Here is a 27,899-nt window from a genome sequence, read left to right as displayed (position 1 = left end):
TCAGAGTTGAAAATTGTAACACCCAGGCCACAGGCATCAGCACATGGCTGGAACCTCCTGGAAACTAAGATCACCTAAGATCAGAGGCATATCTAAAGGGGTGCAGGCATGGCTTGTGCCATGGGCACCACAGCACCAGAGGCGCCATGGCTGTCCCCTCCTCCCTCATGACCCACTAAAATACCGGGAGATTTCTCTTGGGCATTTGTACCTGCTCTTATACTGAATATTGGGGTACGCCTACCTGTACTGCTGAAGGGATAATTGGGGGGTAATTAAACTGAGGGACACCTCTTGTGTCTGAGGTAGCTACAGGGCATCGCCAACAGTTGAACTCCAGGCAGCTTCAAAGGTTATCAAACCTTTAGTGGATTTCACAGAAGGTCTCTAAACTCTAGAGCTCAGGTCCGTTCTATATTTCATTGTACTCCAGCTCCAGAAACTCCTCTGTCACCACTTCACATTGTGAGCTTTTCTGACTTGAGCTCTGACTTTAAACACTAAAATTAACTGCAAGTTCGAAAGCGAAAACCATCCCTATTAAAGATTTATAAAAAAAAAAAAAAAATCTGCTCAACTACATAATGATGTCCTCCTAAGATCTGTTTTGTAGAGCCTCTTCAGGCCACTGAAAAAATACTTTTGCCTGGTAATTTAACCTGGGGCACTGTAAGTGTGACAGCAAGATGGGAAAAAATAATTTATAGTACATTTTACTTTGGAAGAAATGTACATTTTATGCATATGCATACACATGCATTTTTACATTTTAACATTTTTCATAATAGTTGTCCTTTAAGTAGACTACAGAAGAGGCACTTATAAAAATATAAAATATTTTGAAATACACAAAGTAGTACAAGTGGAACATGTAGCTCCCAAATAAAACTGCACTGGCTATTGGTCTACTTAAAATAATGTATTCAGCACATCATGTGCACACTGTGTTTTGTGAGCCCAGATCACACTTTATCAGGAGTATTAAGTTCTTCAGTGATGAGATAGAATAGGATAAATCACATATAAAACGATGAACACCACAAAGGTCATTTTTACCATTGGAACTTTCTCATAAGTATCCTTCCCATATTTTTGTACATGTTATTTTTATGCGATGAGGGAGTATTTCTATATTTATTTTATCCTCCGGGTACTTTATTCACATACATGAAAAATGGACACTGTGAAATTTGGGTGCAGGAAATCGGTGCTTGGACAATATCGGTCAAATTATTGATATTTTATTACTGGGCAGTTGTAATCCCGACAGTGAAATATTTGTAAATTTTACCTATATTTTACTATCCATAATCCTAACCCTATTCTCACATGAGCCCTTCCTCTACCGATGCCTCAACCTAACTGCCCCCCCCCCACACCAATCCCTAATCCTAACTGACACACTTCAGATTCCTAACCCTAACTGACTCCCCACCGATGCTTAACCCTGACACCCTACTGATGCCTAACCCTAACCAAACCCCCGTACTGATGCCTAACCCTAACCAAACCCCCATACCGATGCCTAACCCTAACCAAATTCCCATACTTATGTCTAACCCTAACTGTCCACTCCCCCACCTCTGAAAACCCGATGATAACCATGCTGCCATCACCACTGTACATGATAAATATTGGGCAACGTGGAGGCTTGGTTGCCCCATAGGTGCCCATGTTAATATCGGCAACTAAGAAAATTAAAATTTGCAGGTGCCGGTGCCACCGGCCATGCAGACTGCTTTGCGCATTATATTTGTAGCTATAGTTTCCATAGCCATTGGCCCCTGCGCCCACCTGAAGAGAACCACTGACGCCCACCTTGACCCACTCCAGTTTGCTTACAGGGCAAACAGATCAGTGGAGGATGCCATCAATGCCGGCATGGCACATGTCACAGAGCACCTAGACAACCCTGCCTCCTACGCTAGAATCCTGTTCCTGGATTTTAGCTCAGCGTTCAACACGATCTGCCCAGATATCCTGCACACAAATCTGACGCAGCTCGGAGTAGATCCCACCCTTCGAGCATGGATCAAACACTTCCTGACAAAAAGAATGCAACAGGTGAAGCTCGGCAACTGCTACTCCAGCGTCAGAACCACCAATACTGGGGCTCCTCAAGGCTGTGTGCTGTCATCACTACTGTTCTCCCTGTATACCAACAACTGAATCTCATCCGCCAACTCTGTGAAAGTCATCAAATTTGCGGACGACACCACTATCGCCGGCCTAATTGGCAACAACGGGGAGCATGATTACCGCAGCAAAGTCGAGAGGATGTGCAACTGGTGCAAAGACAACAACCTTGTACTCAATGCAGCAAAGATAGTTGAAATAGTCGTAGACTTCAGGAGGAACCCTCCATCCCTACCACCTGTCCTCATCGGGGGCACCAAAGTCTCTAGGGTGTCATCTGTACGGTTTCTCGGCACTACTCTCACGAACAACCTGAAATGGGGGCAAAACACCGCTAAAGTTCAGAAGAAATCTCAGCAGAGGTTGTTCTTCCTGCGCCAACTGAAGCATTTCGGCATGCCCCGGAAACTGCTAACCAGCTTCTATGCTGCCACCATAGAATCCATCCTCTGCTCCTCAATCATCGTCTGGTACACCGGGGCAACGGCCAGCGACAAGAGAAAACTGCAGAGAGTCATAACCGACGCAGAGAAGATCATTGGGTCTCCTCTTCCGCCTCTCAATCTCCTCCACTCCGCCAGAATGATGAAGAGAGCCACCATGATCTCCCGTGACCCCTCCCACCCAGGCAGTAGCTACTTTGAGCTCCTCCCGTTGGGCCACCGCTACAGGTCCTTACCATCCAAAACCACCAGGCGGGAGAACACCTTCTTCCCCCAAGAGGTTCGGCTGCTTAACACCTACCTTCCCCCTAGGCCCGCCCACTAGCATGCCCCAGCGGGGCCGATCAGCCTGCTCTCACTGCTGCCTGTCCTGGTTCTCACTGCCCAGGCTCCGGTTGGGGGCATCATTGTTCATTGTCATCATTGTCACTGTTACTATCACCATTATTATTATTACTGCTATCCCTATCCCCACTAGTGCTATGTGGCTGTACCTGCACAGTAAGCGGACACACTAGCTGCTGAACTGATGAACTGTGTCACCAGTCCATAATTTTTTGTATTATTTTGTATTAGTTGTTAATTTGTATGTGTTGAGCGTCTGTCCTCTTATACTATGTATGCGCCATGTCCACCAAAAACAATTACGAGTATAGCTCTGCTGTACTTGGCGAAATAAAACTGATTCTGGGGTTCTGATCAGGTGACATGTGCTTCCATATTTCCCTTAATAGCCAATATTAACATGGCCGCCTATGGGCTCACCCAAAGTTTCATTGTGCCTCCAGCACCGTATTTCTTGTCACTGCTTCATACACTTGATGAATCGGGCTGAAAGCTTATGACATGTACTGGTGTTTTGTTTTTTGTTTTATTTTTTCTTACACGCTAAATAAATGATTGTTGGGCAAACAAGCAGCCAGTGTAGCTTCACACAGGAAATGAGTTGTGTGCTTGCATTCCATTCCACATTTGTGATATCATTTATCTTTTATGGGCCAGGGTAACAGTCTTGAGGTAGATATTAGATGATACATGATCTTGACATCTCATAGAGCAATGGTAGGCCAACTGTAGCCTTCCAGAGATGTAAAATCTACAGGGAATTCAGCCAACCAAACTGTGACCTTCAAGAGATGTAAAATCTACAGGCGAACTCGGCCTATTAAACTGTGGCCTTCAAGAGATGTAAAATCTAGAGAGGAACTCGGCCCACCAAACTGTGGCCTTCAAAATATGTAAAATCTACAGGGGAACTCGGCCCACCAAACTGTGGCCTTCAAGAGATGTAAAATCTACAGGGGAACTCAGCCCACCAAACTGAGATCCAGATGAATAAAATGTCACTGTTATATATTATTTTTATTTTTTTATGGTGCATAATGATGCAAATTATTACCTGTTATAGAAAAGATAATTGTATACATTACGGTGGCATGGAGCATGCTAACAATGTCTCATGATGGTTCCTCATAAATGATCTTCAGTATCTTCCTTTTCCACTTCGGCATGCCTTTCCCTCTCTCCCTGCTGCATGCTATGACTTCGCTCTACATTATCTCTCGTCTTGAGTCTGTGCTGTGCTCTATCCTTTTCTGTCCTTCGTCCAGCTAAATTGATGAATGGCTATATGGCACTGGCCAACGGAGGGCCCTACTCTCGCCCCACAGGTGAAATCGTGGTCAACATGGAGCCCGAGGTGCCCATCAAGAAGATGGAGACCATGGTGAAGCTGGAAGCGGTGAGTAACCAGACACAGACAACTCAAATAGGGAGTTTTCTTAGTATTCTCTACATTTATCCAGTCTGCTTTCACACCTCTTTTTTAAGTTTTAGTTTTCTTTTTAAATTTTTACAAGCCCAGAAAAAGCCACCTCAAACAAGGTTAAAAAAAAACAAAGCATAGGTGGAATAAACAGGTATAAACATACAAAAAAATCCCTTAAACAGACCCCTTTTCTCATCCTCTTCTGTCGCCCCACCGCTCCCCTCCTTAGTTTCTTCTTTGTTCTCCCTTGTTTCTGCACAGAAGAAGAACCAGGACTGATGGAACTGAGCACATTGAATGGCCTACATCCAGTTTGTGTAGAGCTATTCATTTTCAATCCTCCAATGGTGCCTGACCTCATGTTAGCTCAGAGAGGAACGCCAGTGAAAATAATGTCATAAAAAAGTGCCCAATTTTTACAATAATTATGTATAAATGATTTAGTCAGTGTTTGCCCATTGTAAAATCTTTCCTCTCCCTGATTTACATTCTGACATTTATCACATGGTGACATTTTAACTGCTGGCAGATGATGCCAGTGGAAGGAGATGCTGCTTGATTTTTTTGGCAGCTGTTGTAAACAGCTGTTATTTCCCACAATGGAATGAGGCTCCCACAGTGTGATGTCAGAACCATGGTGATGACATCACACTGTGGGAGCGGTTTCACCACAATATTAGCCATACAGACCCCCCTGATGATCCGTTTGAGAAAAGGAAAAGATTTCTCATGGGAAAGGGGGCATCAGCTACTGATTGGGATGAAGTTCAATTCTTGGTTACGGTTTCTCTTTAAAGAGGAGCTTAAACCAAGGATTGAACTTCATCCCAATCAGTAGCTGATAGTTACCCCATTTCCCACAAGAAATCTTTACCTTTTCTCCAATCCCCTCCCACAGTGTGATGTCATGACCATGGTCCTGACAGTTTGCTCTCTGTGAACCTCGTTGCATTGTGGGAAATATCATCTTTTTCCAACTTCCAAGCAAGCAATATCTTCCTGTGTGCATGGAACTCTCAGTAACGAACATTCCGTACAGAACTAAAGATGTCACTACCGGTGATACATTCCAGAATGTGAATCAGGAAGAGGAAAGATTTTACAATAGGCAAACACTGGCTAAATAATCTATAAATCAATATTGTACAAATATAAGCAATTTTATTAATGATGTTATCTTCACTACAGTTCCTCTTTAACTTAAAGAGGCACTTAATTCTCCTAAAAAAAATGAGTTTTACTCACCTGGGGCTTCCCTCAGCCCCCCGAATAATCACTCGCGTTCCCATTCCTGTCGGGTCCTGACAGCGAAACCGGAAGTGGTCGCCGGCGGGGACGGGAGCATCGCAGAGACACGGCGAGGGCACCGATCGGCTGCAGGGGGCTGAGGGAAGCCCCAGGTGAGTAAAACTCATTTTTTTTAGCAGACTTAAGGTTCACTTTAAGTCCAACTTGGGCCAAAGTTATATTTTGAATGTATTTATTTCTTTAGATACACGTTTGAATGTTGTGTCAGGATTCCCCCGATGGATGTTGCTGATAATGCGACACCAAAATCAAGCACCTCCCACCAATCAGATTGGCACAACGTGCCGCATATGTGCTAGAATGACCTTTTTTTCTCCAAAGGGACATTATATTGGTGTAGCGCCATAAAGAAGACTCAGTAAAGCGGGAAGCTCAGTATACACTCAAGAAGGTTTCTTTACAAATAAGGGAGTCATCCTATGGCTGTACCAGCCTTGTCTATCCTGGATGCTGTTTTGTATTAGCCAGTTGAAAATGTTGTCCCAGTGCCCGGCCGTTACACCTGACCCCTTTATAGGGACAATGATAAAGACAAACACTTATATAGCGCTTTTCTCCTGGCGGACTCAAAGCACCATTACACCATCCAGCCACTGCTTAAAGACTTGTAGCCAGGCATTACCTTGCCTTTTGTGTTCAACAGTTGTTAAGAGAAAAATTAGACAAGACAAATAACATTTATATCGCGCTTTTCTCCTGGCGGACTCAAAGCGCCAGAGCTGCAGCCACTAGGGCACGCTCTATAGGCAGTAGCAGCGTTAGGGAGACTTGCCTAAGGTCTCCTGCTGACTGGTGCTGGCTTACTGAACAGGCAGAGCCAAGATCCGAACTCTGGTCTCCTGTGTCAGAGGCAGAGCCCTTAACCATTACACTGTCCAGCCACCACACACAGGGAGGAACCTGCACCATCATACAGGCAACCATCAGTGATGGTGGGTCACCCTGTGCACATATGACAACCACCCAAAGCCATTTTTATTATTTTACTGCCCCCAGGCCAAGTTTGTTGGGTCTCCCCTTCCATGTGCAGCTGTGCCCCTCCCATTCAACATGTAGCCCCCTCTTCCATGTGCAACATCAGTGTATGCAGCCCCTCTCTTCCATGTACAGCTCACATGAGCATCAGCTTCCTTTGTAGCCACCCAAGGTCCGGGCCTTTGTCACCTTTCCAGAAATCCAGCCCTGCAACATCTCATGTCTGTGCTCAGCAAGCATTAGTCTGATTTGTGAAGTGTTTCATATTGTTTTTATCATTTCTGTCGTTGTCATTTTTGTTTCCATCTGTAAATGTGGTTTTCATTTTTTTTTCTCCATCCCTTCCATGTCTTTGTGGCAGAACTCCGATGCTGTTGTTAAAGTAGACGTGGTAAGTTGTGTCATTGACATCATGCATGGACACCGCTAAGAGGGCACCACAAATATGTACCACAGGACAGTCACTCCTACACTACATGGCCAGACTAGGTGGACATCCTTTCTGATCAATGGATTTGCCCACTGCCACCACATTTATGAGGCACACATGCATATAATGTAGTGTACAGCCATGCAGTCTTCTAAGGCAGCATGGTGGCGTAGTGGTTAGCATTCTTACCTTGCAATGCTTGGTCCCTGCCGGTTTGCATCCCACCTAGAGAACTATCTGCACAGAGTTTGCATGTATTCCCCTCTGGGCACTCTGGTTACCTTCCACATCCCAAAAACATGCAGATAAGCTTCCCTCTAGATTGGCCCTAGATTACGATGGACATATGACTCTGGTAGGCATTAGGTTGCATTGTACTGTGGGATAAATGTACGTATGTTTTCTTAGTTGTTGGTGTCATTTTAGAGGGGAGATTCAGATAGTTGTGAGTGGTTATTTGTGACCGATGCTGTTACATTTTTTATTCCTAACATTACGCCTTCCTGTGTCGTCTCCCAGAATGAGGAGGAGAAAGAAAAGAAGAAAAAGAAGAAGAAAGGGGAGGAGATCGAGGAGGAGGAGCCAGATGAGAGCATGCTGGACTGGTGGTCCAAGTACTTTGCCTCCATCGAGACGCTGAAAGAGGTGAGATGGGCAAGTTGGAAAACCTTCGATGGGCCAATGAGATGCCAATTATTCCAACTTGTGTGAAATGGATGCAGGTTGGATGCAGCTTGGAACGTGGCCAATCAGATGAACTTCCTGTTGATTTTGATTGGCCCAAGCTGTATACAATTTGCATAAAATGATAAGCATCTCATCAACCATCTCTACCATTCAGCAATATTTTACAGTATACAAAAGCTGCTCAAAACTCACCATTACCTTGTTGGGAAACCAGCAATAATTCTCACACCTACTTGACAGCTTTAAAGAGAACCCGAGGTGTGTTTAAAGAATGTTATCTGCATACAGAGGCTGGATCTGCCTATACAGCCCAGCCTCTGTTGCTATCCCAAACCCCACTAAGGTCCCCCTGCACTCTGCAATCCCTCATAAATCACAGCCTTGTTGTGAGGCTGTGTTTACATCTGTAGTGTCAGTCTCAGCTGCTCCCCCGCCTACTGCATAGCTCCGGTCCCTGCCCCCGTCCCTTCCCTCCAATCAGCAGGGAGGGAAGGGATGCAGGCGGGGACTGGAGTTCTGCAGGAGGCGGGGAGAGCAGCAGACTGACACTATAGAGATAAACACAGCCAGCTCTGACAAGCTGTTTGTCAGCAGCGTGGCTGTGATTTATGAGGGATTGCAGAGTGCAGGGGGACCTTAGGGGGGTTTGGGATAGCAACAGAGGCTGGGCTGTATAGGCAGATCCAGCCTCTGTATGCAGATAATATTCTTCAAACCCACCTCGGGTTCTCTTTAAAGGGAAGGTTCAGGGAGGGGATTAAAAAAATAAAAATAAATTTCCACTTACCTGGGGCTTCCTCCAGCCCGTGGCAGGCAGGAGGTGCCCTCGCCGTCGCTCCGCAGGCTCCCGGTGGTCTCCGGTGCCCGACCCGACCTGGCCAGGCCGGCTGCCAGGTCGGGCTCTTCTGCGCTCCATTTCCTGGCACTTCTGCGTCCCACGCCGGCGCGCTGACGTCATCGGACGTCCGCCGGGCTGTACTGCGCATGCGCAGAACTACTGAGTGATTTGGCTACCTATACTGAAGGCGGGACCCCACCACTGCTGCCTGGGACCCTTTTCTTCCTTGTGGCTGCTCTCCCGTTTGTGTACATGTGTAGCTATACTGGGCATGCGCAGGCACGGTGTGCTCATGCTCAGTAGCATGAAGCTGCTCGCGCACATAGGAAAAAGCCATGCACAAATGGCTTTGAGCTACTGGGCATGTGCGGACCATACTCACACATGCTCAGTACTCTTGTACACAGACTGGGAGTGCAGCCATGGGGTAGAATAGACTGTTGGTCAAGCGGCGACTGTGACAGTGGACCTTAAAAAGTAGAAATTTAGCCCTGTGAAGGTCTATGAATCAGTTCATCAGGTATTTTTCTTTTATTTCGTAAAAATGATATTGTATTTTACTTATTTTACTTTTACTTTTTAATCCATATTTCATTTAGTGTAATGTCCTATTTAATGCATATAACATTGTCCCTAAATTGTGCATGTAACTGAGAGCCCCGTTCTATGTATAATGAGGCTGTGTAACCTGTAACATGTGAGGCTATTGCACCTGTAACAGTGAAATACTCATCATTTGCATTAACAGTAGTTTCTTAAAAGATTAGCATTATAATATATTCATCACTTCACATGTGAATCTGGAGAGGAGAGGTCACCTTATTGAATTCTAATCTTTGATGCAATTACTACCAGCCCAAGTATGAACAAAATCACTTATATAACTCCTTTATCTTGTTCTTTTTGTGTTTAGCATTAATTTTACAACAGTGTTGACATAAGCTTTTTCTCTTACTTGGTGCCTTTTTTCCCCTCGTTCAGCAATTGCGTCAGCAGGAGGCAGCGGCGGCGGAAGCTGAGGAGAAGGAAGAGATGGAAATTGCGGACGGTAATTCAAAGAGAAAAATATGCGTCTTATTTGTTTCATGTTCAGCCAGTTGTCCAGTTGTCCTGTCTGATCCACATGTCCTGCCAGAGAGGATTCTGGGAAATGGTTTTAGTGGAACCACTTGCTTCTCAGGAAGGCCATGTTTGTGTGAGAGTGAATTGTTTTGTTCTGTCTGCAACTTCAATCGGTGTTCATGACTCATTGCTATGAAAGTTGGCACAACGTTACCCACAATAAGTGTGACTTGTTTTATATGATCAGTTCATGTTTTCTTTCCATTTTCATTGGAATGTATTTTAAACAACTGTTGTTTGAAACACCTTCAAGTCCTGATAAACATTTCTACAAGCTCCGCTAGACATTCCTTCAAGCCCCACTAGACATTTCCCTAAGCCCCGCTAGACATTTCCCTAAGCCCTACAAGGCATTTCCTCAAGCCCTACAAAGCATTTCCTCAAACCCTGCTAGACATTTCCCCAAGCACTGCTGGACATTTCCCCAAGCACTGCTGGACATTTCCCCAAGCCCCGAAAGGCATTTCCCCAAGCCCCGCTAGACATTTCCCCAAGCCCCGCTAGACATTTCCCCAAGCCTCCCTAGGTATTTCCCCAAGCCCCGCTCAACATTTCCCCAAGCCTCGCTAGGCATTTCCCCAAGCATCGCTAGACATTTCCCCAAGCCTCGCTAAGCATTTCCCCAAGCCCCGCTAGACATTTCCCCAAGCCCTGCTGGACATTTCCCCTAGCCTCGCTAGACATATCCCCATGCCGCGCTAGACATATCCCCATGCCTCGCTAGACATTTCCTCAAGCCTTACTAGACATTTCCCCAAGCTTCGCTAGACGTTTCCCCAAGCTTCGCTAGACATTTCCCCAAGCCTCGCTAGACATTTCCCCAAGTCTCGCTAGACATTTCCCCAAGCCCCGCTAGACATTTCCCCAAGCCCCGCTAGACATTTCCCCAAGCCCCTCTAGACATTTCCACAAGCCCCACTAGACATATCCCAATGCCTCGCTAGACATTTCCCCAAGCCCCGCTAGACATTTCCCCAAGCCTCGCCAGACATTTCCCCAAGCCCCGCTAGACATATCCCCATGCCTCGCTAGACATTTCCCCAAGCCTCGCTAGACATTTCCCCAAGCCTCGCTAGACATTTCCCCAAGCCCTGCTAGACATTTCCCCAAGCCCTGCTAGACATTTTCCCAAGCCCTGCTAGACATTTCCCCAAGCACTGATAGGCATTTCCCCAAGCACTGATAGGCATTTCCCCAAGCCCTGCTAGACATTTCCCTAAGCCTCGCTAGACATTTCCCCAAGCCTCGCTAGACATTTCCCCAAGCCTCGCTAGACATTTCCTCAAGCCTCGCTAGACATTTCCCCAAGCCCTGCTAGACATTTCCCCAAGCCCTGCTAGACATTTCCCCGAGCCCTGCTAGACATTTCCCCAAGCCCCGCTAGACATATCCCCATGCCTCGCTAGACATTTCCCCAAGCCTAGCTAGACATTTCCCCAAGCCTCGCTAGACATTTCCCCAAGCCCTGCTAGACATTTTCCCAAGCCCTGCTAGACATTTCCCCAAGCACTGATAGGCATTTCCCCAAGCACTGATAGGCATTTCCCCAAGCCCTGCTAGACATTTCCCTAAGCCTCGCTAGACATTTCCCCAAGCCTCGCTAGACATTTCCCCAAGCCTCGCTAGACATTTCCTCAAGCCTCGCTAGACATTTCCCCGAGCCCTGCTAGACATTTCCCCGAGCCCTGCTAGACATTTCCCCGAGCCCTGCTAGACATTTCCCCGAGCCTCGCTAGACATTTCCCCGAGCCTCGCTAGACATTTCCCCGAGCCTCACTAGACATTTCCCCGAGCCTCGCTAGACATTTCCCCAAGCCCTGCTAGGCATTTCCCCAAACCTCGCTAGACATATCCCCAAGCCCTGCTAGACATTTCCCCAAGCCCTGCTAGACATTTCCCCAAGCCCTGATAGACATTTCCCCAAGCACTGATAGGCATTTCCCCAAGCCTCGCTAGGCATTTCCCCAAGCCTCGCTAGGCATTTCCCCAAGCCTCGCTAGGCATTTCCCCAAGCCTCTCTAGGCATTTCCCCAAGCCCTATCTATGTGCTTTAAGTCTTATGAGGGAAAATTGTGTTACAAATTGTTGTTGATGTGTTTGTTTAGCAAAAAGTGAGTCATTATTGGCCTCACCTCCTTCTGCTTTTTAGATACTCATAGTTTGTTTGGTAGTAATGAGTCCTTTCATAATGATGGACCAATAGCAAGCATGAAGAGGTGGAGAGGGAAGGGGGCGGTCCGATCTTTGTTTTCCAGGAAGGTTTATTTTTCATATGTATCTAAGTATCAATGTTATGCATTGTGGTATAGATTAATATTGGTAAGTATTGTGACTTCCACAATCCATGTGTTATTTCTGTGGAGGTTTGATGTTCTCTCATCAGACCCCAGTGTGCTGTCCACAGAACAGGAAATATCCATGAATTTGGAAGGCGATAGCTGGAGAGTGGAGGTCCTAGACTAGCCTCTGCTCCGAACTATCTGTCAACTTTCATGCACACCGTGGTTGAGTGTCTCGTGTTGTTGGTTCCTTCCATCTCCACTCCACCCCACCCTTGTGTGATGACTCAGAGATCAAAATTGATGACTCTTCCATGAAAGGCGCCAAGGGGCCAGTGAAGAGCAAGGAAAAAATCAAAGTGCCCAAAGAGGACAAGAAGAAGAAGCAGCAAGCTGAGCTGGCTGAGAAGAAGAACAAGCAGAAAATCGACGAGTTGAAGGTGGGTGAGGAATGAGAGGATTCTCTACATGTCATTTTGATGTCTTGTACAGTATGTCTCCCATTAGTAACTGAGGCCTTTTTTTCACAAAGCCAGGCTCTGAAATAATAACAAGAATGTGTTAATGGTGCTTCTACAGTAAGGGCTAGGACACACTTGCTGTTAAGTTTTTGCCTACATGTGAGATCCATGCAACGTCTGCCGACACATAGCCTCACCCCTTGCACAGAGGTAATGGTATTAAGAGCATTTGGATGGGGTGACGCTCCAAAAGCTGGTGCGAGTACCTGGCTTGTATGTTAAAGCTTTATTAAAAACTAGTAAAAAGGCCCGCCTGTAAAAAAAAAAATGGGCGCTAGGCCACAGCCGCTAAACCCCGGCAAAGCGCATGCCGACGTTTCTTGCTCACTCGTCCCCCACCACTGTCCGAACTATATGCACACAGGGAGATGTTGCTTGGCGGTTGGAAAAATCTGTTATTTCCCACAATGCAATGAGGTTCTCAGACAGCAAGCTGTCAAGTCTGGAAGCAGGGACACACGGACACAGGGACAGGATGACGCAGGGACAGTTAGGTTTTATTATATAGGACTAGCTGATGGCCCGGCATGTATTTGGGTGGTGTTAGCTCCACCCACTTTTCCTAACCCTAACACACAATTACTCAATTACTCAATGACCTAGCTTGAGATTTGTGGTCATTGGCATCAATAATTTGCATTGAAATGAAACAAATCTGATTGGCTGTGGCTCCACCCCTTTTCTAAATTTGAACCCCAATCACCCAATGACCAACTGTACCAGGTTTGAGGCCTGTGCCATTAACGAGAATGGCAGCAATTCAATATTCCCCTTGAATATCAATAGGTGAATTTTGATTGGCTTTTGTAGGCTCCACCTACTTCTGAATATTTATCCCAGTCACCCAGTGACCAACTGTGCAAAGTTTGAGATCCCTGCCATTAACAGTGTAAGAAGGGCTGCAGTTTACATTTTCCCAGTAAAATTTGTATTTGTCTCCACCCACTGATGACCCGGTGTTGCCCAGGTATGTATTTGGCTGGTGTTGGCTGCACCCACTTTTCCTAACCCTAACACACAATTACTCAATTATCTAGTTTGTGAGCTCTGCGGTCTTTGGCATCAATAATTTACATTGCTGCCCGAGAGATACGTAGAGGGCGACTGGCTAAAGTTACGGGACCCGGTACTAAAGGGAGAAGAGTGAGGACAGCGGCGTGAGAGTGATCTGTGCTGGAGGAAGCCCCAGGTATGTATAAAACTTTTTATTTCATTCAGCTCCGGTTTCCTTTAGTCCCCCGCAGCACCCGTCTTTTGGCTTATTGTACCTTAACATAGGAGAGAATAACTCCCCCGATCCCTGGTAAGTATGCAGTACAATCCTGATGACGTCGGCCAGACCACGTGACCCGCGCAGTGGAACGCACAAGAAGCCGACCAGGAAGCCGACCTGGTAAGGTCGGCTTCTGTAGCGCAGGACACCGGGAGCCACCAGAGCTGCTGCGAGGGCACAGGACAGCTGCCAGGGCCTCGAGGAAGCCCCAGGCAAGTGGATTTTGTTTTTTTATTTTGCCTGGATCTTCCCTTTAACTGCTGTTGGCAAAGCTTCTGCGTAGAAATCCGGAGTTCTGCAGCTACCCCAACCTTCGTCGCCATGGCATATGTATTAGTACGCTGCCCGGTCAGTTGGGTGCAAGGCAAGCTGAAGAGCGGGTCAAACTGCTGCCACTGAATCGCCGGGCAGGGTTAAAGGTCACCCGAGACGAAAATAAACTAGTTAAATAAATGATTGTATCTATCTTCCTTCTCCTAAAAATGACTTTTTAACATATTCCACAGTTTTATTTTATGATTAAATCTACCTTGTAAGTTTTAACTGTTTTATTTGATTGACACATTATTTAACTGTTTTATGTGAATGACACATTCATTGAAGTATGCCAGAGCTAAAATCTATGAACTATTGACCCCTTTCATCTCTTTCCTACTCTCAGAAGCCATTTTCTGCTAGGAAAGTGTTTTATAGTTGTAATATCTTATCAGTGAGGGTTACACTGTAGTCACTTCCTGTATGAGTCAGGACTGAGTCAGCCACTTACATACCTGATATTTAACTCTTTCAGGCAGAGAAAGAAAAAAAGGAACAAAACACAGTTATTTGAGTGCTAGGCACTGTACATACACATGTCTATCTCATCATGTCACATGTCACCTCGGGTATCCTTTAAATACTATTCCCCCTCTGAGTTGTAGCAGCTTGGAGGGAGAAGTAATTCATGGTCGGGAACCCCAAATTACCCTTACATGGGGCGTGGACTTTAGCATTGAAGCTATAGCCATGCTGTCATCTGGCGCTACTCACCTCCGTGCTTGTGCCCAGATGAACTGCTTCTGTTGCCCTCACCTCCTCCCCCCATGGGTGGCTGTTTTGCTCGGGGTGGGCCACCACAATAAAGGTGTGGGTGGCCACAATGCTCCAGACTTCTTTGGGAGCGGGGTTTAAGAATAATGTCCATTTCTAGGGAACAGATTTGGGGTGCAATGAAGATTAAGTGAACTACAATGTATACTTACCTTTCGGTCCTCGTTAAATTGTTTATAAAGTAACCGCGTGAGTCTCCCAGCTACATCACCTGACTTCTGTATCTTTATTATAGGTTTTCCACAAGGAACTTGAGACTGAGTTTGACACGTTTGAAGACTGGCTGCACACGTTCAACCTCCTGCGAGGAAAGATCGGGGACGATGACGACACAGTCAGCGAGGAGGAGAGGATAGTGGGGAGGTTCAAGGTGAGTATTCTGTGCTGAGCGGGGTGAGCTGCTGAAAGTGAGGACCTCCAGTGGGAGGAGAGAAGAAGGAGAGGAGGAGGAGTTACAGGCAGCACTCCAGCTCTTGGGGCATCGAGGAGGATCTATCCAAGAAGGCCTCTGAAGTGTAGTCTGTATGGGCTGACAACATTGCTCTGTTTTGTACAGAACTTGCTGAAGAGTGATGTGGTCAATGCTGTCTGGTGGCTGCTCCATTGACATTTCTTAACCACTTCAGGACCACAGGCTTTTTTTTTTTTATGACAATTGCAGATATATATATATATATATATATATATATATATATATATAATTTTTTTTGACTAGGGGTGTGTCAGGGGGTGTGGTTGGGGTGTGTATCAGGGGTGTGGCTTAAGTGTCCCAGTTTCTCATCTCAAAAAGTTGGGAGGTATGCTTCATGGACAGATAAGGCCTCTGGCCTTGGGTAGTCAGAAGCACAATGTTCTCCAGTGATTCTAGAAATCCTCCTTAAAGGGAGACTCTCTGCAAATCAAGTCTTTTAACTAAACTCAGTTAAAGTAACTGAGGCCTAAGAATTCTAACAAATGTTCCACATGGGAGAAGGGCTGTGATATATGCATTTTACAAATGGAAGAGGGCTTCCATGTGTAACATTCATAAATCACAGCCCCCCTCCCATTCCATGTGCAGCCCCCTCTTCCATGTGTAACATGCATATATCGCAGCCCTTCTCTCATTCCATGTGCAGCCCCCTTGTCCATCTGTAACATCCATGTACTGCAGCCCCTCTACTATTCCTTGTGCAGCCCCCTCTTCCATGTGTATCATCCATGTACATCAGCCCCCTTTTATTCCATGTACAGCTCCCTTGGGCAGCAGATACCATCTTCAGTTGCCTATCTGAAGCCTTCCTTTTCTGTTTATAGCAACCCCTCCCCATGTCCAAGCGATCCTTTGGACAGCAGATGCCCTAGGCCCCAGCCTGTGTACCCTTTCCAGCAGTCCGGCCCTGAATCAGTTATGTTTTTAAAATATCCAGCCCAGATCTGCTGATTCATTTGTATTCCCCACTGTTAATCAACCCCAACAGTGAGGTAGTGGCCTGTAGAAAAGGATGAGCGCTTATGCCAGGCTTCACCCGGCCATGTCCTTAAACATCCAATGAGGAGGTATTCTTGTTGTTGTCTTGGCTCTGAGTCTCCCAGCTGAGCTGTGTCCCCTTCTCTCTCCAGGGCTCCATGTGTGTGTACAAGGTTCCCCTGCCTGATGATATCACCAAAGAAGCCGGATATGACCCCAACTTTGGCACGTTCCAGGGAATTCCCAACAATGATCCGCTAAATGTGCTGGTGCGGGTGTATGTGGTGCGGGTAAGTGTCTGTGGGCGTGGTCACATGACTATCAGTGGACAGAGACAAGCATTGTCACATGACTATCAGTGGGCAGAGACAAGCATTGTCACGTGACTATCAGTGTGCAGAGACAAGCATTGTCACGTGACTATCAGTGTGCAGAGACAAGCATTGTCATGTGACTATCAGTGGGCAGAGACAAACATTGTCATGTGACTATCAGTGGGCAGAGACAAACATTGTCACATGACTATCAGTGGGCAGAGACAAGCATTGTCACATGACTATCAGTGTGCAGAGACAAACATTGTCACATGACTATCAGTGGGCAGAGACAAGCATTGTCACATGACTATCAGTGTGCAGAGACAAGCATTGTCACGTGACTATCAGTGGGCAGAGACAAGCATTGTCACGTGACTATCAGTGGGCAGAGACAAGCATTGTCACGTGACTATCAGTGGGCAGAGACAAGCATTGTCACGTGACTATCAGTGTGCAAGGACAAGCATTGTCATGTGACTATCAGTGGGCAGAGACAAGCATTGTCACATGACTATCAGTGGGCAGAGACAAGCATTGTCACATGACTATCAGTGTGCAGAGACAAACATTGTCACATGACTATCAGTGGGCAGAGACAAGCATTGTCACATGACTATCAGTGGGCAGAGACAAGCATTGTCACGTGACTATCAGTGTGCAGAGACAAGCATTGTCACATGACTATCAGTGTGCAGAGACAAGCATTGTCATGTGACTATCAGTGGGCAGAGACAAGCATTGTCACATGACTATCAGTGGGCAGAGACAAGCATTGTCACATGACTATCAGTGTGCAGAGACAAACATTGTCACATGACTATCAGTGGGCAGAGACAAGCATTGTCACATGAATATCAGTGTGCAGAGACAAGCATTGTCACGTGACTATCAGTGTGCAGAGACAAGCATTGTCATGTGACTATCAGTGTGCAGAGACAAGCATTGTCACGTGACTATCAGTGTGCAGAGACAAGCATTGTCACATGACTATCAGTGGGCAGAGACAAGCATTGTCACGTGACTATCAGTGTGCAGAGACAAGCATTGTGACGTGACTATCAGTGGGCAGAGACAAGCATTGTCACATGACTATCAGTGGGCAGAGACAAGCATTGTTACGTGTCTATCAGTGGGCAGAGACAAGCATTGTTATGTGTCTATCAGTGGGCAGAGACAAGCATTGTCACATGACTATCAGTGTGCAGAGACAAGCATTGTCACGTGTCTATCAGTGGGCAGAAACAAGCATTGTCACGTGACTATCAGTGGGCAGAGACAAGCATTGTCACGTGACTATCAGTGGGCAGAGACAAGCATTGTCTCATATCTATCAGTGGGCAGAGACAAGCATTGTCACGTGACTATCAGTGGGCAGAGACAAGCATTGTCACGTGACTATCAGTGTGCAGAGACAAGCATTGTCATGTGACTATCAGTGGGCAGAGACAAGCATTGTCACATGACTATCAGTAGGCAGAGACAAGCATTGTCACATGACTATCAGTGTGCAGAGACAAACATTGTCACATGACTATCAGTGTGCAGAGACAAGCATTGTCACGTGACTATCAGTGGGCAGAGACAAGCATTGTCACGTGACTATCAGTGTGCAGAGACAAGCATTGTCACGTGACTATCAGTGTGCAGAGACAAGCATTGTCACATGACTATCAGTGGGCAGAGACAAGCATTGTCACGTGACTATCAGTGTGCAGAGACAAGCATTGTCACGTGACTATCAGTGGGCAGAGACAAGCATTGTCACATGACTATCAGTGGGCAGAGACAAGCATTGTTACGTGTCTATCAGTGGGCAGAGACAAGCATTGTTACGTGTCTATCAGTGGGCAGAGACAAGCATTGTCACATGAATATCAGTGTGCAGAGACAAGCATTGTCACGTGTCTATCAGTGGGCAGAGACAAGCATTGTCACGTGACTATCAGTGGGCAGAGACAAGCATTGTCACGTGTCTATCATTGGGCAGAGACAAGCATTGTCACGTGACTATTAGTGGGCAGAGACAAGCATTGTCACGTGTCTATCAGTGGGCAGAGACAAGCATTGTCACGTGACTATCAGTGGGCAGAGACAAGCATTGTCACGTGACTATCAGTGGGCAAGGAGAGAAGCATTGTCACGTGACTATCAGTGGGCAGAGACAAGCATTGTCACATGACTATCAGTGGGCAGAGACAAGCATTGTCACGTGACTATCAGTGGGCAGAGACAAGCATTGTCACGTGACTATCAGTGGGCAAAGACAAGCATTGTCACGTGTCTATCAGTGGACAGAGACAAGCATTGTCACGTGTCTATCAGTGGGCAGAGACAAGCATTGTCACGTGTCTATCAGTGGGCAGAGACAAGCATTGTCACGTGACTATCAGTGTGCAGAGTCAAGCATTGTTACGTGTCTATCAGTGGGCAGAGACAAGCATTGTCACATGACTATCAGTGTGCAGAGACAAGCATTGTCACGTGTCTATCAGTGGGCAAAGACAAGCATTGTCACGTGACTATCAGTGGGCAGAGACAAGCATTGTCACGTGACTATCAGTGGGCAGAGACAAGCATTGTCACATGACTATCAGTGTGCAGAGACAAGCATTGTCACATGACTATCAGTGGGCAGAGACAAGCATTGTCACGTGACTATCAGTGGGCAGAGACAAGCATTGTCACGTGACTATCAGTGGGCAGAGACAAGCATTGTCACGTGACTATCAGTGGGCAGAGACAAGCATTGTCACGTGTCTATCAGTGGGCAGAGACAAGCATTGTCATGTGTCTATCAGTGGGCAGAGACAAGCATTGTCACGTGTCTATCAGTGGGCAGAGACAAGCATTGTCACGTGACTATCAGTGTGCAGAGTCAAGCATTATCACGTGTCTATCAGTGGGCAGAGACAAGCATTGTCACATGACTATCAGTGTGCAGAGACAAGCATTGTCACGTGTCTATCAGTGGGCAGAGACAAGCATTGTCACGTGACTATCAGTGGGCAGGGACAAGCATTGTCACGTGACTATCAGTGGGCAAGGAGAGAAGCATTGTCACGTGACTATCAGTGGGCAGAGACAAGCATTGTCACATGACTATCAGTGGGCAGAGACAAGCATTGTCATGTGACTATCAGTGGGCAGAGACAAGCATTGTCACGTGACTATCAGTGTGCAGAGACAAGCATTGTCACGTGTCTCTCAGTGGGCAGAGACAAGCATTGTCACGTGACTATCAGTGGGCAGAGACAAGCATTGTCACATGACTATCAGTGGGCAGAGACAAGCATTGTCACATGACTATCAGTGTGCAGAGACAAGCATTGTCACATGACTATCAGTGGGCAGAGACAAGCATTGTCACGTGACTATCAGTGGGCAGAGACAAGCATTGTCACGTGACTATCAGTGGGTAGAGACAAGCATTGTCACGTGACTATCAGTGGGCAGAGACAAGCATTGTCACGTGTCTATCAGTGGGCAGAGACAAGCATTGTCATGTGTCTATCAGTGGGCAGAGACAAGCATTGTCACGTGTCTATCAGTGGGCAGAGACAAGCATTGTCACGTGACTATCAGTGTGCAGAGTCAAGCATTATCACGTGTCTATCAGTGGGCAGAGACAAGCATTGTCACATGACTATCAGTGTGCAGAGACAAGCATTGTCACGTGTCTATCAGTGGGCAGAGACAAGCATTGTCACGTGACTATCAGTGGGCAGGGACAAGCATTGTCACGTGACTATCAGTGGGCAAGGAGAGAAGCATTGTCACGTGACTATCAGTGGGCAGAGACAAGCATTGTCACATGACTATCAGTGGGCAGAGACAAGCATTGTCACGTGACTATCAGTGGGCAGAGACAAGCATTGTCACATGACTATCAGTAGGCAGAGACAAGCATTGTCACATGACTATCAGTGTGCAGAGACAAACATTGTCACATGACTATCAGTGTGCAGAGACAAGCATTGTCACGTGACTATCAGTGGGCAGAGACAAGCATTGTCACGTGACTATCAGTGTGCAGAGACAAGCATTGTCACGTGACTATCAGTGGGCAGAGACAAGCATTGTCACGTGACTATCAGTGGGCAGAGACAAGCATTGTCACGTGACTATCAGTGGGCAGAGACAAGCATTGTCACGTGACTATCAGTGTGCAGAGACAAGCATTGTCACGTGTCTCTCAGTGGGCAGAGACAAGCATTGTCACGTGACTATCAGTGGGCAGAGACAAGCATTGTCACGTGACTATCAGTGAGCAGAGACAAGCATTGTCACATGACTATCAGTGTGCAGAGACAAGCATTGTCACATGACTATCAGTGGGCAGAGACAAGCATTGTCACGTGACTATCAGTGGGCAGAGACAAGCATTGTCACGTGACTATCAGTGGGTAGAGACAAGCATTGTCACGTGACTATCAGTGGGCAGAGACAAGCATTGTCACGTGTCTATCAGTGGGCAGAGACAAGCATTGTGATGTGTCTATCAGTGGGCAGAGACAAGCATTGTCACGTGTCTATCAGTGGGCAGAGACAAGCATTGTCACGTGACTATCAGTGTGCAGAGTCAAGCATTATCACGTGTCTATCAGTGGGCAGAGACAAGCATTGTCACATGACTATCAGTGTGCAGAGACAAGCATTGTCACGTGTCTATCAGTGGGCAGAGACAAGCATTGTCACGTGACTATCAGTGGGCAGGGACAAGCATTGTCACGTGACTATCAGTGGGCAAGGAGAGAAGCATTGTCACGTGACTATCAGTGGGCAGAGACAAGCATTGTCACATGACTATCAGTGGGCAGAGACAAGCATTGTCACGTGACTATCAGTGGGCAGAGACAAGCATTGTCACGTGACTATCAGTGGGCAGAGACAAGCATTGTCACATGACTATCAGTAGGCAGAGACAAGCATTGTCACATGACTATCAGTGTGCAGAGACAAACATTGTCACATGACTATCAGTGTGCAGAGACAAGCATTGTCACGTGACTATCAGTGGGCAGAGACAAGCATTGTCACGTGACTATCAGTGTGCAGAGACAAGCATTGTCACGTGACTATCAGTGTGCAGAGACAAGCATTGTCACATGACTATCAGTGGGCAGAGACAAGCATTGTCACGTGACTATCAGTGTGCAGAGACAAGCATTGTCACGTGACTATCAGTGGGCAGAGACAAGCATTGTCACATGACTATCAGTGGGCAGAGACAAGCATTGTTACGTGTCTATCAGTGGGCAGAGACAAGCATTGAAACGTGTCTATCAGTGGGCAGAGACAAGCATTGTCACATGAATATCAGTGTGCAGAGACAAGCATTGTCACGTGTCTATCAGTGGGCAGAGACAAGCATTGTCACGTGACTATCAGTGGGCAGAGACAAGCATTGTCACGTGTCTATCATTGGGCAGAGACAAGCATTGTCACGTGACTATTAGTGGGCAGAGACAAGCATTGTCACGTGTCTATCAGTGGGCAGAGACAAGCATTGTCACGTGACTATCAGTGGGCAGAGACAAGCATTGTCACGTGACTATCAGTGGGCAAGGAGAGAAGCATTGTCACGTGACTATCAGTGGGCAGAGACAAGCATTGTCACATGACTATCAGTGGGCAGAGACAAGCATTGTCACGTGACTATCAGTGGGCAGAGACAAGCATTGTCACGTGACTATCAGTGGGCAAAGACAAGCATTGTCACGTGTCTATCAGTGGGCAGAGACAAGCATTGTCACGTGTCTATCAGTGGGCAGAGACAAGCATTGTCACGTGTCTATCAGTGGGCAGAGACAAGCATTGTCACGTGACTATCAGTGTGCAGAGTCAAGCATTGTTACGTGTCTATCAGTGGGCAGAGACAAGCATTGTCACATGACTATCAGTGTGCAGAGACAAGCATTGTCACGTGTCTATCAGTGGGCAGAGACAAGCATTGTCACGTGACTATCAGTGGGCAGAGACAAGCATTGTCACATGACTATCAGTGGGCAGAGACAAGCATTGTCACATGACTATCAGTGTGCAGAGACAAGCATTGTCACGTGACTATCAGTGGGCAGAGACAAGCATTGTCACGTGACTATCAGTGGGCAGAGACAAGCATTGTCACGTGACTATCAGTGGGCAGAGACAAGCATTGTCACGTGACTATCAGTGGGCAGAGACAAGCATTGTCACGTGTCTATCAGTGGGCAGAGACAAGCATTGTCATGTGTCTATCAGTGGGCAGAGACAAGCATTGTCACGTGTATATCAGTGGGCAGAGACAAGCATTGTCACGTGACTATCAGTGTGCAGAGTCAAGCATTATCACGTGTCTATCAGTGGGCAGAGACAAGCATTGTCACATGACTATCAGTGTGCAGAGACAAGCATTGTCACGTGTCTATCAGTGGGCAGAGACAAGCATTGTCACGTGACTATCAGTGGGCAGGGACAAGCATTGTCACGTGACTATCAGTGGGCAAGGAGAGAAGCATTGTCACGTGACTATCAGTGGGCAGAGACAAGCATTGTCACATGACTATCAGTGGGCAGAGACAAGCATTGTCACGTGACTATCAGTGGGCAGAGACAAGCATTGTCACGTGACTATCAGTGGGCAGAGACAAGCATTGTCACGTGTCTATCAGTGGGCAGAGACAAGCATTGTCACGTGTCTATCAGTGGGCAGAGACAAGCATTGTCACGTGACTATCAGTGTGCAGAGTCAAGCATTGTTACGTGTCTATCAGTGGGCAGAGACAAGCATTGTCACATGACTATCAGTGTGCAGAGACAAGCATTGTCACGTGTCTATCAGTGGGCAGAGACAAGCATTGTCACGTGACTATCAGTGGGCAGAGACAAGCATTGTCACATGACTATCAGTGGGCAGAGACAAGCATTGTCACATGACTATCAGTGTGCAGAGACAAGCATTGTCACATGACTATCAGTGGGCAGAGACAAGCATTGTCACGTGACTATCAGTGGGCAGAGACAAGCATTGTCACGTGACTATCAGTGGGCAGAGACAAGCATTGTCACGTGACTATCAGTGTGCAGAGTCAAGCATTGTTACGTGTCTATCAGTGTGCAGAGACAAGCATTGTCACATGTCTATCAGTGTGCAGAGTCAAGCATTGTTACGTGCCTATCAGTGTGCAGAGACAAGCATTGTCACGTGACTATCAGTGGGCATAGACAAGCATTGTCACGTGTCTATCAGTGTGCAGAGTCAAGCATTCAGGCGCGGAGCTAGGGGGGGTCGGGGTAGGTCAAGTGCCCCCGGGCGCCGGGTCCCTAAGGGCGCCCAGCTGAGCTGATTTTTTTTTTTTTTTTCCTCTGCGGAGGGGAGCAGCGCAGAGAAGAGAAGAGGGAGAGCTATGCGGACGGTGGAGAAGGGGGCCATCTCCCCCCCTTCTCTCACCTTAGGGCTCTCCCTCCCTCCATCGCTGTCCCCTCCGTTATTGTCCGGGTGCTGGCGCAGCGGGCGGGACTCACCTCCGTCTCGCTCCAGCGCCGGCCGGAAGTTCGGATCCCGCAGCCGCTGCTCTGGTCTGGAATAGACCAGAGTAGCGGCAGATCCATCCGCGCTGCAACGAGACGGAGGTAAGTTCCGCCCGCCGCTGCCAGCACCCGGACATTAATGGAGGGGACAGCGAGGGAGAGAGAGCAGCTCTCCCTCTTCTCTGCGCTGCTCCCCTCCTGCTGGGGAGGCAGGGAGGGGGACACCTGGCTACCTACTCTGGGCATATATACCCCTGGCTACATCTACTGGGCATATATACCCCCTGGCTACATCTACTGGGCATATATACCCCTGGCTACATCTACTGGGCATATATACCCCTGGCTACATCTACTGGGCACATATACCCCTGGCTACATCTACTGGGCATATATACCCCTGGCTACATCTACTGGGCATATATACCCCTGGCTACATCTACTGGGCATATATACCCCCTGGCTACATCTACTGGGCATATATACCCCTGGCTACATCTACTGGGCATATATACCCCTGGCTACATCTACTGGGCACATATACCCCTGGCTACATCTACTGGGCATATATACCCCTGGCTACATCTACTGGGCATATATACCCCTGGCTACATCTACTGGGCATATATACCCCTGGCTACATCTACTGGGCATATATACCCCCTGGCTACATCTACTGGGCATATATACCCCTGGCTACATCTACTGGGCATATATACCCCTGGCTACATCTACTGGGCACATATACCCCTGGCTACATCTACTGGGCATATATACCCCTGGCTACATCTACTGGGCATATATACCCCTGGCTACATCTACTGGGCATATATACCCCTGGCTACATCTACTGGGCATATATACCCCTGGCTACATATACTGGGCATATATACCCCTGGCTACATATACTGGGCATATATACCCCTGGCTACATATACTGGGCATATATACCCCTGGCTACATATACTGGGCATATATACCCCTGGCTACATCTACTGGGCATATATACCCCTGGCTACATCTACTGGGCATATATACCCCTGGCTACATCTACTGGGCATATATACCCCTGGCTACATCTACTGGGCATATATACCCCCTGGCTACATCTACTGGGCATATATACCCCTGGCTACATCTACTGGGCATATATACCCCTGGCTACATCTACTGGGCATATATACCCCTGGCTACATCTACTGGGCATATATACCCCTGGCTACATCTACTGGGCATATATACCCCCTGGCTACATATACTGGCATATATACCCCCTGGCTACATATACTGGGCATATATACCCCTGGCTACATATACTGGGCATATATACCCCCTGGCTACATCTACTGGGCATATATACCCCTGGCTACATATACTGGGCATATATACCCCTGGCTACATATACTGGGCATATATACCCCCTGGCTACATGGACTGGGCATATATACCCCCTGGCTACATATACTGGGCATATATACCCCTGGCTACATATACTGGGCATATATACCCCCTGGCTACATATACTGGGCATATATACCCCCTGGCTACATATACTGGGCATATATACCCCTGGCTACATATACTGGGCATATATACCCCCTGGCTACATGGACTGGGCATATATACCCCCTGGCTACATATACTGGGCATATATACCCCTGGCTACCTACTCTGGGCATATATACCCCTGGCTACATATACTGGGCATATATACCCCCTGGCTACATATACTGTCATATATACCCCCTGGCTACATATACTGGGCATATATACCCCCTGGCTACATGGACTGGGCATATATACCCCTGGCTACATATACTGGGCACATATACGCCTGACTATATATACTGGGCACATATTATTCTCCTGGCTACATATACTGGGCATATATACCCCTGGCTACATATACTGGGCACATATACCTCTGGCTACATATACTGGGCACACATATCCCTGCCTACATATACTGGGCACATATACCCCTGGCTACCTGTTCTGTGGACATCTCTACCCCTGGCTACCTGTTCTGGGGACATCTATACTGCTGGCCACCTATTCTGGGGACATCTATACCGCTGGCCACCTATTCTGGGGATATCTATACTGCTGGCCACCTATTCTGGGGACAACTATAGACCTGGGGCTACCTATTTTTGGGGAACCACGTCAGATTGAGTGTATTTTGGAGAACTGCTGCCAGGTGAGAGGTGTCTACCATATTAAGGGGGCATTCTACCTATTTATGTGAAATGCTGTCTATTTATGTGACTCATGACTGCTGAATTTGTCTTGTTGGGGGCCTCATGGTTACTGAATTTGTCTTGTTGGGGGCCTCATGATTTGTTGGGGGCCTCAAGATCGCTGAATTTGTCTTGTTGGGGGCCTCATGATTGCTGAATTTGTCTTGTTGGGGGCCTCATGATTGCTAAATTTGTCTTGTTGGGGGCCTCATGATTGCTGAGTTGGTTATGTTGGGGGTCTCCTGATTGCTGAATTTGTCTTGATGGGGGGGGGGGGGGGCTCATGATTGCTGAATTTGTCTTGGAACATGCTGGAAGGTACATACTGAGGGAGGGTGGGTGAGCGTGAGCCTGCTAACCTCCATATACATTTGGCTCCACCCATAACCACGCCCACATTTATTATGTGACCACGCCCCTTTTTGGCGCGGCGCAACCTTGACTTTGGGGGGCGCATTAATAGTCTTTGTCCCCGGGCGCTGAAAACCCTAGCTACGCCTCTGCAAGCATTGTTACGTGTCTATCAGTGGGCATAGACAAGCATTGTCACGTGACTATCAGTGGGCAGAGACAAGCATTGTCACGAGACTATCAGTGTGCAGAGACAAGCATTGTCACGTGTCTATCAGTGGGCAGAGACAAGCATTGTCACGAGACTATCAGTGGGCAGAGACAAGCATTGTCACGAGACTATCATTGGGTAGAGTCAAGCATTGTCACGTGACTATCAGTGGGCAAGGAGAGAAGATACAGGAGGCGTACTAGATCCCTCTCTGATCAGATGTCGATCAGAGAGGGATCTACCTGATGGCCAATCTGGTGGCCATCGAGGTGCTATCCATACTCCTTTGTCCTATGGATGGTGGACCTGGCTGTAGTTTTGTAGCAATTGGTTGGAGAAAACCCAAATCCCTAATTAGACATTCTTCCCCAATGTAACAGGCGACAGATCTACACCCTGCTGACATCAATGGGAAGGCTGATCCTTACGTTGTCATTAAACTGGGAAAAACCGAGATCAAAGACAAAGAAAATTATATCTCCAAGCAGCTCAACCCTGTCTTCGGAAAGTGAGTCCTCCCTTTGTAATATGTTTGACTTGTGCTTGTCCTGTCTGCATAAGGCTCGGTACACATGAGCCAATATTTACTTCGAATTGATGGACGATCCAATCTAAATGAGGTCTGCCAACTGGGAGGGATTTCTGCCACAGAATGATCAGAAATGGTGATAAACCATCATTTTATATATAAGAATATGTCCAAACTCTGAGAGCCAGAAGACCTGGCGGTGGAGAATGATTTACTATCCTCTGGACCAGGGCTTTTTCTGGCCATTTTGGCACTCTAAATAATGTTTTGTTTTTTAAATAAATTTGTAAAGGATATACAATTATTACCAGGCTATATACATATCACCATCTCATACCTCCCTGAACCCATATGAAAACTCTTCCAATACCCTGTGAGGTATCCACTTTATAAACATTATACTGTTTATGTACAGCCTGGGTC

At 47.1% G+C, this 27,899-nt stretch overlaps 1 protein-coding gene across 17 annotated transcripts in view; it reads left to right on the top strand.

The window, feature by feature from the left end:
* Positions 1–27,899, top strand: part of OTOF (otoferlin) — a 500,418-nt gene that overhangs the window by 414,340 nt on the left and 58,179 nt on the right. For 9 of the 17 annotated variants that reach the window (XM_068279952.1, XM_068279951.1, XM_068279939.1 and 6 more), the window contains 8 exons: positions 4,190–4,320; positions 6,992–7,021; positions 7,580–7,705; positions 9,567–9,633; positions 12,278–12,426; positions 15,105–15,239; positions 16,472–16,609; positions 27,328–27,455. In XM_068279952.1, coding sequence (XP_068136053.1) covers positions 4,190–4,320; positions 6,992–7,021; positions 7,580–7,705; positions 9,567–9,633; positions 12,278–12,426; positions 15,105–15,239; positions 16,472–16,609; positions 27,328–27,455 — 904 coding nt within the window. The remainder of the gene's footprint in view (positions 1–4,189; positions 4,321–6,991; positions 7,022–7,579; positions 7,706–9,566; positions 9,634–12,277; positions 12,427–15,104; positions 15,240–16,471; positions 16,610–27,327; positions 27,456–27,899) is intronic. The other 8 variants (XM_068279943.1, XM_068279946.1, XM_068279944.1 and 5 more) reach the window with 4 other exon arrangements.

This window comes from Hyperolius riggenbachi, chromosome 4 (genome assembly GCF_040937935.1).
Source record: "Hyperolius riggenbachi isolate aHypRig1 chromosome 4, aHypRig1.pri, whole genome shotgun sequence".
Classification (NCBI taxonomy): domain Eukaryota; kingdom Metazoa; phylum Chordata; class Amphibia; order Anura; family Hyperoliidae; genus Hyperolius; species Hyperolius riggenbachi.
This window is presented reverse-complemented; position numbering and strand designations above follow the sequence as displayed.